At 34.7% G+C, this 16,545-nt stretch overlaps 2 protein-coding genes across 2 annotated transcripts in view; both read right to left on the bottom strand.

Moving 5' to 3' along the window:
• Window positions 1-2,795: 2,795 nt before the first annotated feature.
• LOC111455387 (ADP-ribosylation factor-like protein 8a) lies at window positions 2,796-6,895 on the bottom strand. Its single transcript, XM_023097028.1, has 6 exons — window positions 6,648-6,895; window positions 4,903-4,984; window positions 4,769-4,801; window positions 4,538-4,659; window positions 4,006-4,167; window positions 2,796-3,217 (listed from the first exon to the last, which is right to left on the bottom strand). The coding sequence occupies exons 1-6, from the start codon at window positions 6,683-6,685 to the stop codon at window positions 3,100-3,102; spliced, it is 555 nt and encodes a 184-aa protein (XP_022952796.1). The 5' UTR covers window positions 6,686-6,895; the 3' UTR covers window positions 2,796-3,099.
• Window positions 6,896-10,279: 3,384 nt separating this feature from the next.
• Window positions 10,280-16,545, bottom strand: part of LOC111455386 (anti-sigma-I factor RsgI6-like) — a 7,083-nt gene continuing 817 nt past the window's right edge. Inside the window, exons 2-7 of the mRNA XM_023097027.1 lie at window positions 16,394-16,440; window positions 15,258-15,480; window positions 13,230-13,393; window positions 12,717-12,815; window positions 11,382-12,170; window positions 10,280-10,698 (exon numbers count right to left, since the gene is read on the bottom strand). Coding sequence (XP_022952795.1) covers window positions 10,339-10,698; window positions 11,382-12,170; window positions 12,717-12,815; window positions 13,230-13,393; window positions 15,258-15,480; window positions 16,394-16,440 — 1,682 coding nt within the window. The 3' untranslated portion in view covers window positions 10,280-10,338. The remainder of the gene's footprint in view (window positions 10,699-11,381; window positions 12,171-12,716; window positions 12,816-13,229; window positions 13,394-15,257; window positions 15,481-16,393; window positions 16,441-16,545) is intronic.

Genomic DNA, 16,545 nt, shown 5'->3' with positions numbered 1-16,545 from the left:
AAAAAAAAAAAAAAAAAAAAAAAAAAAAAAAAAAAAAAAAAAAAAAAAATACAGAACATAACCCACCTCAAAAGGGTGAATAATTATTGCAGAACCACAATTTGAGTCAGCTTAAGGTTTAAACTGCCGAAATAGTCGATATTACTGCACGTGGATTTCATTTCTGATAACATTCCTTATAAGCAATCCAGTGAGTTATTCAAATACTAGTGCACAGTGCAAGATAGATTGCATAGAGAACTGACAATAAGGTAATTTTATATAAGGATAAGGTTAAATTAGAAAAGAAGAAAGAAGATGTAATTAAGTTTGCAGAATATGTTAATAAAAATCCAACAAGAGTACTAAAGGGATATGGACAATTGCATGATTCTCATTTTGGGCGATAGAGGTTCCAAGTTCGATTCTAGGAATGCCCCAATCAATATTGGAACATTTCTGCAACATATCCTGATTTTTTCTAAATAATGCAACAATAATTTAAAAAAAAAAAAAAATACTGGTGTTCATGTCAATCTAAGTTGCATTGATGGTTACATTGAATTAACAGCTCATTCACCAAATGTTGGCCCAACCTAGTCGCATCCTAATATTGAATTAACACTTCTCCTTAATAGAAAATCATTTGACCCAAAAAGAAATAAAGAGAGATTGAGCGACTGAGCCTGGTAACATTGTATAAGTACTCAGATGTTCCATCACTATCAAACACTAGCCAAGCAAACAATAACTTGTTTTGTTAGTGAAACGTATGGTAATACAAGATCGATGACTACTCAATAACTTTTTACACGTCAATGCATAGAGTTGTTAACCCAAAATATCATCTAAATAAAGACATTGCAGGTGGAAAACCGATCATTAAATTTGAACATACAGCATCTACTGCCGGAGGCTAAATCGCAACCATGGCAGGAAAAGCAATCCAAGAATTGAAGAGAAACAACAACGCTCACCGCGGAGAATGTTCTAAATCTCCCTACAAGTTATCAAATAAACTGCACAATTTTTAAATCGTGCAGTTTTTGAATGTTCTAAATCGCAACCATGGCAGGAAAAGCAATCCAAGAATTGAAGAGAAACAACAACTCTCACCTAGGAGAATGTTCTAAATCTCCCTACAAGTTATCAAATAAACTGCACAATTTTTATATCTAACAAAATCGACAAACAAAAAACATAGAAGACGAAGACTACGAAATAAACCGCAAAAGAGAAAAAGAAGAGCAAGTAAATTGTGCTGTTAATTTCTAACCTCGAAATACACCTCAAATCAGCTTCCACCATCGCATCTGCAACGAAATAGCCAGTATCGCCTCTATTAGCAGTTCCATACGTATTGACAAAAGATGAATAAGAATCTCCAGCCGAAATAACTGCATGCCGAATCTCGAATCAAAAACCATAGTGATCGTTCCAAGTTCATGCAAAGCAAGTAAAAAAAATACAGAAAAGAAAGGCAACGAATGAACAGCTCAAGAGCAAGCGGTTTCATATACGCTACGAATTTTGTAAGTCTCTAACCTTGAGAGATACACGCCATATGAGCTTTCGCCATTGCAGTAGCGATTTTAGCAGTTCGACATGAACCGATTCTCTTAGAGTGCCAGCAAAAAGAAGAAGAAGAACAGGAATCTCGACCTCGATGTCGTAATTTGTGGTTCATACAGAGCATAAATCATCTGTGAGTGACATTTTTCCGTGACGTTGAAATTTGAAACGGAAGGTATTTTCCATCGTTTTCGCGGCAGCCAAACAAAGCGAGACACTCGGGTGCGCGCGTTTTTCTTAATAGATTATAATGTTATTAGAAAAGAAGTTAGTTGATAGGTGTGCAGCAGGAAACGTTCCACGCCCGCTTTAAAATAGTCATCTAATACATTTAAAGCGCTCGCCACTTCAAAATTTTGATCAAATATACAGCTATCAACGAGTGAAAGGTCAATTACATACCACAAATTTACTACGAGTATATATGGATACATACCACAAATTTACTACCAGTAGATATTGTCTATATAAGTTTTTCCTTAAGTTTTTTAAATACTACGTTTTCTTCTCCCATCGATGTAGGATCTCATAATTCACCTATTTTGAGGACGGGATCTCACAATTCAACTATTTTGGGGATGGGATCTCACAATTCACCCATTTTGGAGGCTCAACGTCCAATCGATGGAATTTCACAATCCCAGCAAGAGGTGGGATCTCATAATTCACCCATTTTGGGGTCCAACGTCCAACCGATGGGATTCCACAATCTACCCACTTTGGGAGCCAGCTCACTGGTGGCACACCGTTTAGTGTCTAGTTCTGATATTTTCCATTTTGAACTTTTCTGATAGAGAGAGATTTCCACCTCGAAGGCCATTTATGCTTGGAAACTCAAACTTTTATAGGAGTCCCGATCTTACCACAAGAAAGGTAACGAGAGTAAATGAACAAACTATTTTTAAATTAAACTAAGAATTTCTTTCTAAAATGAAAACATCAATCTTCTTTTAGCCAAAAAAAAATTCTTTATCGTATGTTTTTTCACTTAAATCAAGAACCAGTTAAATCAAGAACGTCTTTCTTGAATGAAAACATCAATCATCTTTAGCTCAAAAGGTTTCTTTCTCATTGTAGCTTCTAGAGTGAGAATTTATCTATATTAATGGCTCGTATATATTCTTACTATCTCAAGTTGATTTACCACATAAACGCTATAAAATGGAAAACGGAGGCCTCGGTTCAATGTAATCCTATCAATTTTGAGCCATTTTAATGGATTTTCAACACAATGGTCCAAGTAACAGATGTAGAATCATACACAAAGAGGAAAAAAAAAAGTTTAGATCACAATCCACATAGTCAAATCGAATCAAAATCAACCACTGTTTCTCCCCCTTTTCCTCCCACCAACAAGAGAATCAGAGCCCTCATCAAATACAAATCTAAACCAATGTACATGTAGGTATGTGCGAAGGTATAAACACAAAACAGGACAGCCAAGTTGGATATCAGCAAAGCCTCAGATGGACAACTGAGACATATTTGCCAACTACAAATATGCCTCCGACGTTGGAAGCTGAAATTGCACACACTCCTGCAGGCACCTCAGTTTTTCGACTTCGAATGCTTTACGAGCCAATCGATAACAGTGTCGATATTCGTCGAGTTCTTGCAGGAAATCATAAAGCAACAGACTTCTCTATCAGTTATAGACTTGAGTCCCCTGCAAGGTGAAGACCCATCTTTAAAAACCACAAGGACTATGTTGAGGATTGTTGGGAGGGAATTCCGTTGACTAATTTAGGGAATGATCATGGGTTTATAAGTAAGGAATACATCTCCATTGGTATGAGGCCTTTTGGGGAAGCCCAAAGCAAAGTCATGAGCGTTTATATTCAAAGTGGACAATATCATACCATTATGGAGATCCGTGATTCGTAACATGGTATCAGAGCCATGACCTAAACTTAGTCATGTTAATAGAATCCTCAAATGAACAAAGAATTGTGAGCCTCAAAGGTGTAATCAAAAGTGACTAAAGCGTCGAACAAAGGGTGTACTTTGTTCGAGGACTCTAGAAAAGGAGTCGAACCTCGATTAATGGGAGGCTGCTCAAGGACTCCATAGGCCTCAGGGGAAGCTCTATGTTGTAGCTCTATGTTGTACTTTGTTCGAGGGGAGAATTGTTGAGGATTGTTGGGAGGGAATCCCACATTGGCTAATTTTGGGAATAATCATAGGTTTATAAGTAAGGAATACATCTCCATTGATACGAGGCCTTTTGGGGAAGCCCAAAGCAAAACCATGAGAGTTTATGCTCAAAGTGACAATATCATGCCATTGTGGAGATCCATGATTCCTAACAAACTAACCCCTACAAACTACTTATAAACGCATACTTTTAGCCATTTTACTTTTTGAACTCGGTAGCTAGCAAGAGATGGGGATCATTCAACACTAATGCATAACAGTTCATCATTATTAGTTCATGATTCTTTAGATTCAACTTACATTCGTTCTGTGAGATCCTGCTTGGACAGAGCTCCCTGTTTGTCAATCTTGTTACCCAATACCATCAATGGAATCCCATTGAGTGAAGGCTTACTCAACAAGTCATGAAGTTCACTTTTTGAGACGGACAAATTCTCGTAATCAGCAGCGTCCACAACATAACTGCAAGACCAGAGGTCAGTAGTAGTGACAGTTTTAACACAAATAAAGTGAGTAACAAATCAAGCATTTGAATGATTAATTTATCAACTTTTATAGCATTGGATATCGAAATTTTCGAGCACTTCAAAGTTGTACAAGTTGAGGAAACAAAATTCCATATATGGTTGGAAAGAGCAGAATAAAGTTGAGGAGATTAACGGATTCCATTCGCTCCATGGTTGGGAACTAATGATTGGTTCGGTCTATAAAGATTTTGAATTTTCTCATGACAATCAAATTATATCCAGTCTTGTTTCTCACCATTCTAGACACAATTTTAAAACATTGGATCTTCCATTATTTAAATTGTGTATCTACTCAGGAAACATACACAATTGCAGAGACTGCACGACAATATCTTTCCCACATACTACGGAATCTGGGTTGGCCTCCAAGATCCCAAAGCTTTATTGTTACATTTCCTTTTGTCACCTTCTTCATGTTAAATCCTACCTGCAGATGAAAGGATGCGGTATAGAATAAGGTAACAGAACAAACTAAAAATTGGTTCCAATACAGAAGAACTGATACAATTAAATTCCTTTAAGAAAAAATTACGCACCGTTGGGATCATGTCTTCACTGTATCCACCCGTCTGCAAATTACATCCCGAAAGAAAAAATGGGCCATCAGCAGTAGCCAATATAAGCAAGTAAATAACCAAGTTTTAACATATGGTTAGGTATAGTTACGTACTGCAATAACATTTACAAGTGATGTTTTTCCAGCATTCTGAAGCCCAATCAGAGATAACTCCATCTCTTGCTTGAAAAAGAGACTGCAATAGGAAAAATAATAAAATGTATCTTAACCCATAGAGGTGTGCTGTAATAGTCGGCTAGTAGATATTGTCCTCTTTGGATTTTTCGTTCCGAGCTTCTCCTCAAGGTTTTAAAACATGTCTATTAGGGAGAGGTTCCACACCCTTACAAGGAATGTTTCGTTCCCCTCTCTAACCAATGAGGGATCTCACAATCCACCTCCCTTGGGGGGCCAGAGTCCTCGCCTCGCTGGCACACCATTTGGTGCCGGGCTCTGACACCATTTGTAAAACCCCAAGCCCACCGCTAGCAGATATTGTCCTCTTTGGACTTTCCTTTCCGGGTTTTCCCTCAGGGTTTTAAAACGCGTTTGCTAGGGAGAGGTTTCACACTCTTATAAGAAATGCTTCACTCCCCTCTCCAACTAATATGGGATCTTCCAATCCACCTCCCTTGGGGGGCCAGCGTCCTCGTTAACACGCCATTCGATGTCTGGCCCTGATATACAATTTGTAACAGCCCAAGCCCACCGCTAGCAGATATTGTCCTCATTGGGCTTACCCTTCCGGGCTTCCCCTCCAAATTTTGTAACACGTTAGCAAGGGAGAGGTTTTCACATCTTTATAAGGAATGTTTTGTTCCCTCTACAACCAAGGTCAAATCTCCGAGCAGATCAAAGGAAATATTACTCGTCTCTTGGTTCATTGTGCTTGGGAGTCTGTGCATTTATTAGTAGAAAGATTTGACTAAAGCTTACCACCATTTTCCTTATCATCTCATCTAATCAAATTGCTCATCATAACCAACAAAAGTAATTCAATAATCACCACAATTCAACCTTTTTTTTTTTCTCATTAAAGAAATTTCATTCTAACAAAAAAATTTGAAAAAACCACCATTGCCAACACAACTTGACCAGGTCATTCATTGTTCTAAACTGCACCCTCCAAAATAACTACAATCTTTTTGAGGTCATAATCAGAACTGAAGAAGTAGGCCCCTAAACCCTCAACGTTGTATCAATTGGAATATAGAGGAAATGCCATTACCACTGCATGAAACAACCTAAATCTTGAGCACACAAAACCTATTGCAAATTGGAAGGCCGCCAACCTAATTCTCTCGTTCATAATCAAAACCTAATCGTCACCTCCCTGATTAGCCATGTTCTTGCAAAACGTAATCAAAACGTGTCCTAAAGACACGAACACTGCAGCACGAGTTATTTTTTGAATATTAAACTTCAAAGTTCCAAAAAATCAAACGAGTAACGGATGGACGAAGTAAATGGCCATCATCTGTTTAATTAATCAAATCATCAGTTACGGAATATAGTTAATTAGCATCTATCATCTAAATTGACCAAAATAAGTTGCGCCCTCGCCCATTAATAATCTTAAAGTTCCTTACAACGGAGACGTTTCATTAGAAACCAGTGGAGAAATTTTCCAGTCCGTTCATCAAATTTTCAGAGAAATCTCAAACATCAAGCTCATTTCCTACATTAGTTAATCATAATCAAACGAATATTATCAATTGTGTATAACTTTCAGATAGTATAAAGGATTTCAGAGGAACAAACCAACCGATGATTCCACAAACTTCCTCTCGTCAATCCTAAAAATACAACGGTAAATCCAAAGAAGAAGAAGCGATGAGAAAGAAAGAAAGAACACATACCTTCTAAGCCAATTGAGAAAAGCTTCCCACAACCCCATAGCGAACCAAAATGCTCAAGAAACAAAAACTTCTTGTTGTTCTTCCGATTATCCTCCTGTGTTCTTCGTTCTAGGGCTTCGATCAACTTACAAAAATCAATGTTGGAGAGCTTCGCCCTTCTTCCGCCTTCTTCCGCCTTCTTCGCTGTAGATCAGAAAGGCAATTTGGCCATCTCTTTTTCAAGCTCAAGAGAGAGAAAGAGAGCGAAAAAGGGAAGAAGGATAAATGGATGAATTTCGAATTATAATGGAATGTTCACGCGCCTGACGAAGAGAGTGATGCGCGTCAACAACTTGTATTCGCTTTCGTAAATACGTCGCGAGATTTCATTGGTGCGTGACATTCACGCGCTTATGTTGAGAATGAAGGATAGGTTTTCATTTTGGGTTGGTCAAAAACGACGCAGTTTTAAAAGCTTAAAATGACAAAAGACAGGTGGATGGTGTCGAGTGGTATAAAATTAAAAAATTGAATTTTGTGAGGTTATGGTTTTGTTATTATATTATTGGTTCATATTAATAATGGCTTTAATAACTCTGTCGACCAACGATGTTATAATACTTCTAATCGAGACGTGTATCTTAGATTTAGAGATTAACTATTCAAATCTCGATCCCCGAATGTTATGTTCGTCTAAAAGCAAGTTATAATGAAAACCGTGGTTGAGAAGAGATATCTTAAACAAATATTAACGTATAACTCGTCAAACCCTAGTACTGAACCATCACATTCGGTTTGAACAAAAAATGACAATAATTTTAGTTTCACGAAAACAATTGATAGGTATTTACTTTCTTTGTTATGTTATTAGGGTCTTTACGCTCGGGTTTGGGTCGTAAGCTCTTATGATACGATAAGGAATCAATACAAGGGGAATAAGATTCGGATTACCTTGTCGATCGAATATCTCAAGACAAGAACATTGTTTGAGATTCGAATCACTCCACAAGCAAGATCGATCATGTCTAGCTTGAATGATTCTTGTTGATCAAATATCTCAAGACAAGAACACTTGATTGAGATTCGAATCACTCCACAAGCAAGATTGATCATGTCGAGCTTGAATGATTCTACATGCAACCTAAACTACATAGAGTTGCAAATAAAACTTAGCCATTGGCTAAAAAAGAGCACAAATGCTTCTTTTGATATATCTTCTAAGTCTGATTACAAATACAACATAGATGGCTTTATATAGCCTCAAAATGAAACTATTAAAGGCATTCCAAAAGTTGTAACATTCACACTTTATGGCCATAATTAGCCATTATGTAAATGTAACCGAAATTAAATAAAAAGTCTTAAAACACAATAACTCTAAATTATAACCCACCCAAAATTTACAACAATCAAACTTTATTCTTCTTCAATGTAGCATGAATTGAAACATCTTTTGATTATTTTGATAACCTTTTCTCCACATCTTCATTGAAGCATATTGTATGATTGATGTCTCTTGGTTCATATCATCTTAGACACATGGCTACAGGATTTCTTTGGACCTCATTTTAGTCCAAGCCCACCGCTAACAGATATTGTCCGCTTTAGCCTGTTACGTATCGTCGTCAACCTCATGATTTTGAAACGCATATGCTAGGAAGAGGTTTCCATATCCTTATAAGTAATGATTCGCTCTCCCCTCCAACTGATATGGGATCTCACAATCCACCCCTTTAGGGGCCAGAAGATATTGTCGTCTTTGGGTTTTCCCTTTCGGGCTTTCCCTCAAGGCTTTAAAACGCGTCTGCTAGGGAGAGGTTTTCACACCCCTTACAAATGGTGTTTCGTTCTCCTCCCTAACCGATGTGGGATATCACAATCCACCCCCCTTCAAGGCCCAGTGTTCTCGCTGGCACTCATTCCTTTCTCCAATCGACGTGGGACCCCTCACCCAATCCACCCCCTTGGGTACCCAGCGTCCTTGCTGGCACACATCCTCGCGTCTACCCCCTTCGGAGAATAGCCTCTTCGCTGACACATCACCCGATGTTTGACTTTGATACCATTTGTAACAGCCTAAGCCCACTGCTATTAGATATTATCCTCTTTGGGCTTTCCCTTTCGAGCTTCCCCTCAATGCTTTAAAATGCGTCTCCTAGAGAGGAGTTTTCACACCTTTATAAAGAGTGTTTCGTTCTCCCACACTTCAGATATCACAAACGGTCTTCAAAGTCAATGCCAAAATTTGAAAACTAAGACTTCTTATTTCAAAACAACTTTATCTCTCCTCAACTCATCACTTAGCATTTACTGTAAAAAGAAATAGAAAAACAACTAAACCATTGTCAGATTTATGAGGAAAAAATGATAATGGCGTTCAGATTCACTTGTAGATGGAGATTTAACGAAGATAGATCTATATATTAAATCTTCATTTTCATTTATCCTAATTTTTTTTAGAAATACAGTAAATTATAATTAGATCTTTATTAAATCATTACAATGGTTTAGCTTTGAGTTAGAAACTGAAGAATGAGAAACGATATGATATGAATGTTGAACGATATGTGAAATGATGTGATATGTACAGAACGCTGGCGGAGTTGTATTAAATGATAATGACAATGGAAAAATGTTGAGACCCCATGCATTATATGTGCTCATGCATTGGGGATACCCCTATTCCATCACGAGGGTACGGACGCGTACATCCATTAGACAAGCGAAGTATCGTTATGTTTTACATAATGCTGTCATGACGGTTACTAATTCTAATGGGTGTCCGGCAAAAATTGAGCTACTAGAGAAGGCTCGCCCGACAAGAAAAGGGGCAAGCTCTGTGCGAACTGTCTGGTGAACCCATACTCGCACGTATGGGCTGTGTGTAGAATATATGGTAACATCCAAACTTCTCATTAGAATAGTCCGGTAGAAAAATAGACTGATATGATAGGTCTTATCATTGTATTCACATGTTTTTGCATTGAACCCCAATAGTGAGGTCACTTATAGAATATTTCTTGCATTTAACCCCAATAGTGAGGTCACTTATAGAATATTTCTTAAAATACTCCAGCCACGTGCTATTTCTATTTTAGGTTAAGACAACACATTCTTTCTATTTCACAACACATTCTTTCTATTTCAGGTTAAGGCAACACATTCTTGTACGATTTCAGATTTATTTGTATAGATTCTTGTACACGATTAAGGCAACACATTAGATTCTTGTACACGATTTTAGATTAAGGCAACACATTAGATTCTTGTACACGATTTTAGATTAAGGCAACACATTAGATTCTTGTATACGATTTTAGATTAAGGCAACACATTCTTGTATTGACGCCGACATTGACACATGTATAGGATAGTCGTATTATTTTCTATTTTATTTAATCTTTAATGGTGTTATTTTCTATTTTATTTAATCTTTAATGGTGTTATTTTTAAAAGTGTTTTCAACCACACAAGTCCTATTGTAAACTGTGGTATTATGTTTTATGAAATCATGTTTTATGAAAATTTAAATGAAGTATTTCTATATTCAAAGTTTATGATACGGATGCAGTAACGACCTTAAATTAAATTAAATAGAAAATTTTGGGTGTTACAAGATTCAACAATTTCAATTGTTTCAATTGTTACAATTGTTACAAAGATTCAATTATTATTCAATTATTAAGCTTCATCATCATCAACACCCAAATGATCAGACTTCAACGTGAACCAGCAAAGGTGATTCCTGTTCTTGTGCAGCAAGAACACTGAACTTATGAGCATTGAGGGAGGAGTTGGTGACAGACGGGTGAGCGATTTGCATTTCATAATCTCCATGGAAAAGTGAAGCTTCAAAGAAGCCATTGGCATCTGTTGTAGCAGTGATTGAGGTTTTGATTCCCCACTCTTTGAGCAACTTGTCCACAACATTACCAGTTGCCAAGTTGTTGAAGTTGTTGTCTGTCAAGCACATTCGATAGCATCCCGATGGCGACCAAGCTGACCAAATCACAATCCCATTCACTTTTGGATGAGCAAATCCCTCTCTTAATACTCGTTCCAAGTCTTGAGCCTGTTTGAATCCACACAAAAAATCCAGAATATATCAGATCATCATGTCAAGCTTTCACAAAATTCCTACCTCAATTGATTTTGATTTTGGTTTTGATCCATTCCTAACAAATTGAGATGGTTTGTAATATCTAGGAGGAAGCTAATCAGTATGAACTACTCTAATCTCACCATTAAATCCAAAAGTTGAATGGTATTTAGGCTTAGTTTAGTTTGGATTGATTGTGATCATAAAAAAATCAGAGAATTTTTTATGAGTTGATAAGAAGAGGCATCAGATTCTTTGGCATGTCAATTTCAAAGCAACTTAATGGATTTCTTTATCTTAATTTACCATCAGTTCTACCAAAAACTAAGACTAAGAACGGTTGCAATGCTCTTATAATCACCTTTAAACGAAATCCTTAAGTATAGTTCAAGCTCATTGTGAATCTAATTATCTGTATCATCGACTATGATATGAATCACTCATTCTCACTGATTACTTGCTACCGCTTGAAAAAAGGACAAGCTAATGGATTGCAATACATTTGATTTTTGTACGACAGGACAAATATGGACAAACTAATGGTTATAGATGTGATTTGTTATGTATCCTACGATGATTTTGTTTCAAAATCCAGATAAATTCAACTGTAACCTAGCAGAGGAATATTAATTTGTTTAAGATTTCTAGAAGTGTACCTGATTTGGCGAGTTAGAAACGTCGACTTCGGTGAGCCAAATCGGTACTCCGGCAGAACCAAGGGTATCGATGGCGGATCTCATGTAAGGAATGTTAGGAGAAGGACCGAAATGCGATTCGAGTCCAATCGCAAATCTGCCGCCGCTATTACCAGAATATCGTCTGATAGAATCGAGCTTTTGAAGATACTTCGCCGGAGAAGAGGCCGCATCGCCGCTATACTCAATGGTATTGTAATCATTCATAAACAACGGAATCGAACCATCGCGTTTCATCGCCCAATTATAAAACATACCGGAAGCAGCCGACCCTAATTTTCTCTCAAAAAAATCAAAATGGAGATTCTCATTCTCCACATCCCAAGCAATCAGTTGCCCTCGGTACTTCGCCATGACCGAATCGAGTCTCTTTCGGGAGGCACGAAAGAGATCATTCTTCGAGAGCGATTTCAGCCAACCTTGTTGGTAGGTTTCGTCGTCCCAAAAGATATTGTGGCCACGGACGGCGATGTTGTGCTGCTTAGTGAACTGGATCATGGCGTCCGGTACGGAGTAATCGACATGTCCCTGCGTCCTCTCGGTGCTGTACCACTTCATTTCATTCTCGAAAGTGGTGGTGGTGAAGCGGGAGAGGAACCAGTTCTGGTAGGGGGAGTTGTTGAGAATGTTCTGGTTGATGGCGCAGCCGACATGGAAGCCCGGCCGCCGTTGTAGCAGAGAGATGGTTGCATTGGAGAGAGGATTTCCTTCTCCATCGATAGCCTGGATCTTCACTACCCTCTTGCGATACTGCAAATCCGCATTTATAACTCTTAGCCTTTATATACCCGATATCATTTAATAATAATTTACACCCATTTATAATTATAATTATTTACTAATTTGAATTTTTAATTTTAAAAATATTTATAAAAAATAGATAATATTACCAACAAATATTTTTTATTTTTTATTTTTTTAAATAAAAATTAAATAGTTATCAAGCCAATTTTTTTATATTTTATTTTTCGAATTTAAAATTGTGTTCTCTTCCTCAAAATTTATAAATATTTTAATTCTTATTTAAATTTAAAATATTTAGTTAAATTTTGAAAATTAGATAAAAAAAAAATTTTTAAAAATATTAAATAGATTTTTAACTTTTTACTCTCAAATATTAAACCATTTAATTCTATTCAAAATTAAAATTACAAAAATATAAAATTTTAATTTAATTATTTAATTATTACTTCTTTAGAGACTAAACTTTCAATTCACTAAATTGTTACCAGTTAAATATATATATATTTTTTTTAACCTTTATATATATATATATATATATCTAGAAAGGGTTACCTTTTCAACGGCTTGGTCTTGATGAGCTTTCCATTGTTCTTGAGTAAATGGTTGCAATGAGACACTATCCACCCAAATTTCCACCATAGTGTTGTTGCTCTAAACAAAATTAAAATTAAAATTAAAATTAAAATAATTTTAAATCATAATTAACAAATTTAATTATCATAATATTTTATTTAAGCAATTAATTATTTTAAATAATTTAAGAACGAGTAAGTCGTATAAAACAAGTATTTTATGATAAAATCTAAGCCGAGTTTTAATAAATGGGCCAAATATTACGTTTTTACAAGTGGAATCTTAAGTGTGCATCTATTTAGTCTCTAAACTTTTAAAATATTTAATAATTTACTCAAATTTTAAAAATAATTTTTTTATTATATAAAAAATTAAAATTTAGGTTTAATAATTTCTGAATTTTTAATTTTGTTTTCGTAAATAAATAATTTTATTTAGAAAATAAATAGAAATAAGTTGAGAATTATTAAAATGAAAAATAAAGCGTCCTACCTGGAAGTACAGCTCAGCTGGACCTGATTCGCTGACAGTGAGGCCGCCCTTGAGGAAGGACCAGCAATTTGATTGGGCGGTAGTAACTGCCACGTGTACATAACCTGTTCTTGTTTTTATAATCGCTACCACGTCAGCTTTTCCCTCGTCCACTTGTACCCAAGCTGCAAAATTACATAAATATATCATTAAATTACAATTTAGTCCACTAATTTCAATTTTTTTAATTTTACTCCCCAAGCTTATTTCTAATTTGGTTTTGACGACATAAGGATTAAATAAATAGAAATTAAAATAGAATCAACACTGAAAATATATTTATTTTTTATTTTCATTTGTTTGCTAAATTTTAAAATCAATATTGAATTTAATTTACAGTGCTCACTTTTTAGTGTTTGGAATTGAGTTAAAGTTAATTAATAAAAAGAATTATCAATTAAACACTTCTAATTAATTTTAAAAAATAACAATAATAATAATAAACTATTTTACTTATCATTAATTTAATTTAATATTTTAATTCTTTAATATAAATTAAGGGGCAAAAATGAATATTTAATAAGAAATCGAGGTCAAAAGTGCAAAACAGGAAACTTAATCAAATCAAAACAAAAACTTACGGAGGTAACCTTAAATTTTGAATTTAATTTCTATTTAGTCCCTACATCTCATTATTTTACACTTTTACCCTCAAACATTCAAATTTTTAATTTATAAAAATAATTATCCAAACACTTTTAATTAATTTAAAAATGAAAAAAAAATCACTGTATCATTAATTTATTTTTTTTATTTCTTTAATATAAATCAAACGTCAAGACTAAAAGTGAATATTTAATTAAAAAAAAATGCAAATCATCAAATTTCTATTTGGTCCCTACATTTTAAAATTTTACATTTTTGCCCTCAAATATTCGATAAATTTATGTTAATTAATTAAAAATAATCATGAATTCAACCCTTTTAATTAATTTTAAAAATAACAAACAAAAAATACTAAAAACTATTTTACTAATTTAATTTTTAATTTTTAAACCTCTAATAAAAATTAACGTGAATATTTGGTAAAAAATAAAGGATAAAAAATCAAAATTCAAAATTTAAGGCTAAAAAATTTAATTTTAATAAAAATCAACGCCTAAGGACTAAAGGTGAATAGTTGATAAAAAACAAAGGATAAAAAATCAAAATTCAAAATTTAAGGGCTAAAATTTTAATTTTAATAAAAATCAACACACAAGGACTAAAAGTGAATATTTGGTAAAAAAAATAAAATAAAAAATCAAAATTCAAAATTTAAGGGCTAAAATTTTAATTTTAATAAAAATCAACACAAGGACTAAAAGGTGAATATTTGGTAAAAAAAATAAAATAAAAAATCAAAATTCAAAATTTAAGGGCTAAAATTTTAATTTTAATAAAAATCAACGCCCAAGATTAAAAGGTGAATATTTGGTAAAAAAATAAAAGATAAAAAATCAAAATTCAAAATTTAAGGGCTAAAATTTTAATTTTAATAAAAATTAATGCCAAGAACTAAAAGGTGAATATTTGGTAAAAAAATGAAAGATAAAAAATCAAAAATTAAAATTGAAGGGCTAAAAATCTAATTTTAATAAAAATCAATGCAAGTGAATATTTGGTAAAAAATCAAAGATAAAAAATCAAAATTCAAAATTTAAGGGCTAAAAATTTAATTTTAATAAAAATCAACGTCAAGGACTAAAAAATGAATATTTGGTAAAAAATAAAGGATAAAAAATCAAAATTCAAAATTTAAGAGCTAAAAATCTAATTTTAATAAAAATCAGGACTAAAGGTTAATATTTAGTTAAAAAAAAGTGAATATTTGGTAAAAAATAAAGGATAAAAAATCAAAATTCAAAATTTAAGGGCTAAAAATCTAATTTTAATAAAAATCAAGACTAAAAAGTGAATATTTAGTAAAAAAATAAGGATAAAAATCAAAATTCAAAATTTAAGGGCTAAAAATGTAATATTGGAAAAAAAAGGAAAAGAGAAGAATACCAGAAAAGGTGTAGATGAGGTTTGTACGCAAGTGAAGAGTCTGGGAGAAGGCATCAAATGGATGGTTCCTCGCACGTGCCACTATGAATTTGTTGCCATTTGCTTCTTCTCTATGCTCTATTTTTGCCCTCCCAAATGCTAACCATCCTTTCAACCCATCATTCAACTCTGGGTTCTCCACTATCCCTCCCTTGTATTGAGCCTCTTCTGGCTTTGACAAACACTGCCCAAACACACCCAATCGTTAACAATTTTGGATCGGAATCGAGACTACAAATAGACCCGACACTACTCCAGTCTCCATTTTCGTTCCAGATCAGTGTCCCGACGTTCTACGTCTCAATTTTTGTTAACTTTTTATCCGATTCTGCTTTGATCCGTTACATATCGACGTCAGTCTTACTGTTTTAGAACGGGGCAGAGGTTTCCACACCCTTATAAGAAATGCTTTGTTTGGATTTCACAGTCCACCCTCCTTGGGGGTCAGCGTCCTCGTTGGCACACCACCCCCCGTGTTTGGCTTTGATACCATTTGTAACTGCCCAAATCTACCACTAGCAGATATATCCACTTTGACCAGTTATTTATAGCGTCAGACTCATAGTTACTAGGGAGACTTTGTTCCCCTGTTCACTCGAGGTGGGATCTCACAATCCACCCTCCTTCGGGATCAGCGTCCTCATTGGCACGACCCAGTGTTTAGCTCTGATACCATTTGTATCATCTCAAATCTACTAGCAAATATATCCACTTTCGCTCGTTACTTAGCCATCAGACTCAGTTTTAAAATGCATCAATTACGGAAAAGTTTCCATACACTTGTAAGGAATGTTTTGTGTCCCCTGTTCACTCAGTATGGAATCTCACAATCCACCCTCTTGTGGGCAAGCATCCTCACTAACACACCGCTCGGTGTCTAGCTCTAATACCATTTGTAATAGTCCAAACCCACCACTAGTAAATATCGTCCGCTTTGACTCATATTACATTATCAGTCTCACGATTTCAAAACACATCTACTGGAGAAAAATTCTCACATCATTATAAAGAATGTTTCGTTTTCCTCACCAAACAATATGAGATCTAAGAACAATTTAATGATAAGGTATTTGACATATTAATGTTTAAGTCCCTACCTCGACATGAGTCGTGTAGTCATATGACAATGCATCTATCCCGAAACCTGCAAAAAAAAAAAAAAATATCGTAACCAACCAAACAATTAACAACACGACGATTTTTCTTTTCTTTAATTCAAACAATATAAACTAAAAAAAAAAAAAAAAAA

The sequence above is a fragment of the Cucurbita moschata genome, unplaced genomic scaffold, assembly GCF_002738365.1.
Source record: "Cucurbita moschata cultivar Rifu unplaced genomic scaffold, Cmos_1.0 Cmo_Scf00017, whole genome shotgun sequence".
Classification (NCBI taxonomy): domain Eukaryota; kingdom Viridiplantae; phylum Streptophyta; class Magnoliopsida; order Cucurbitales; family Cucurbitaceae; genus Cucurbita; species Cucurbita moschata.
Note: the sequence above shows the minus strand (reverse complement) of the source record. Positions and strands in the feature narration are given on the sequence as shown.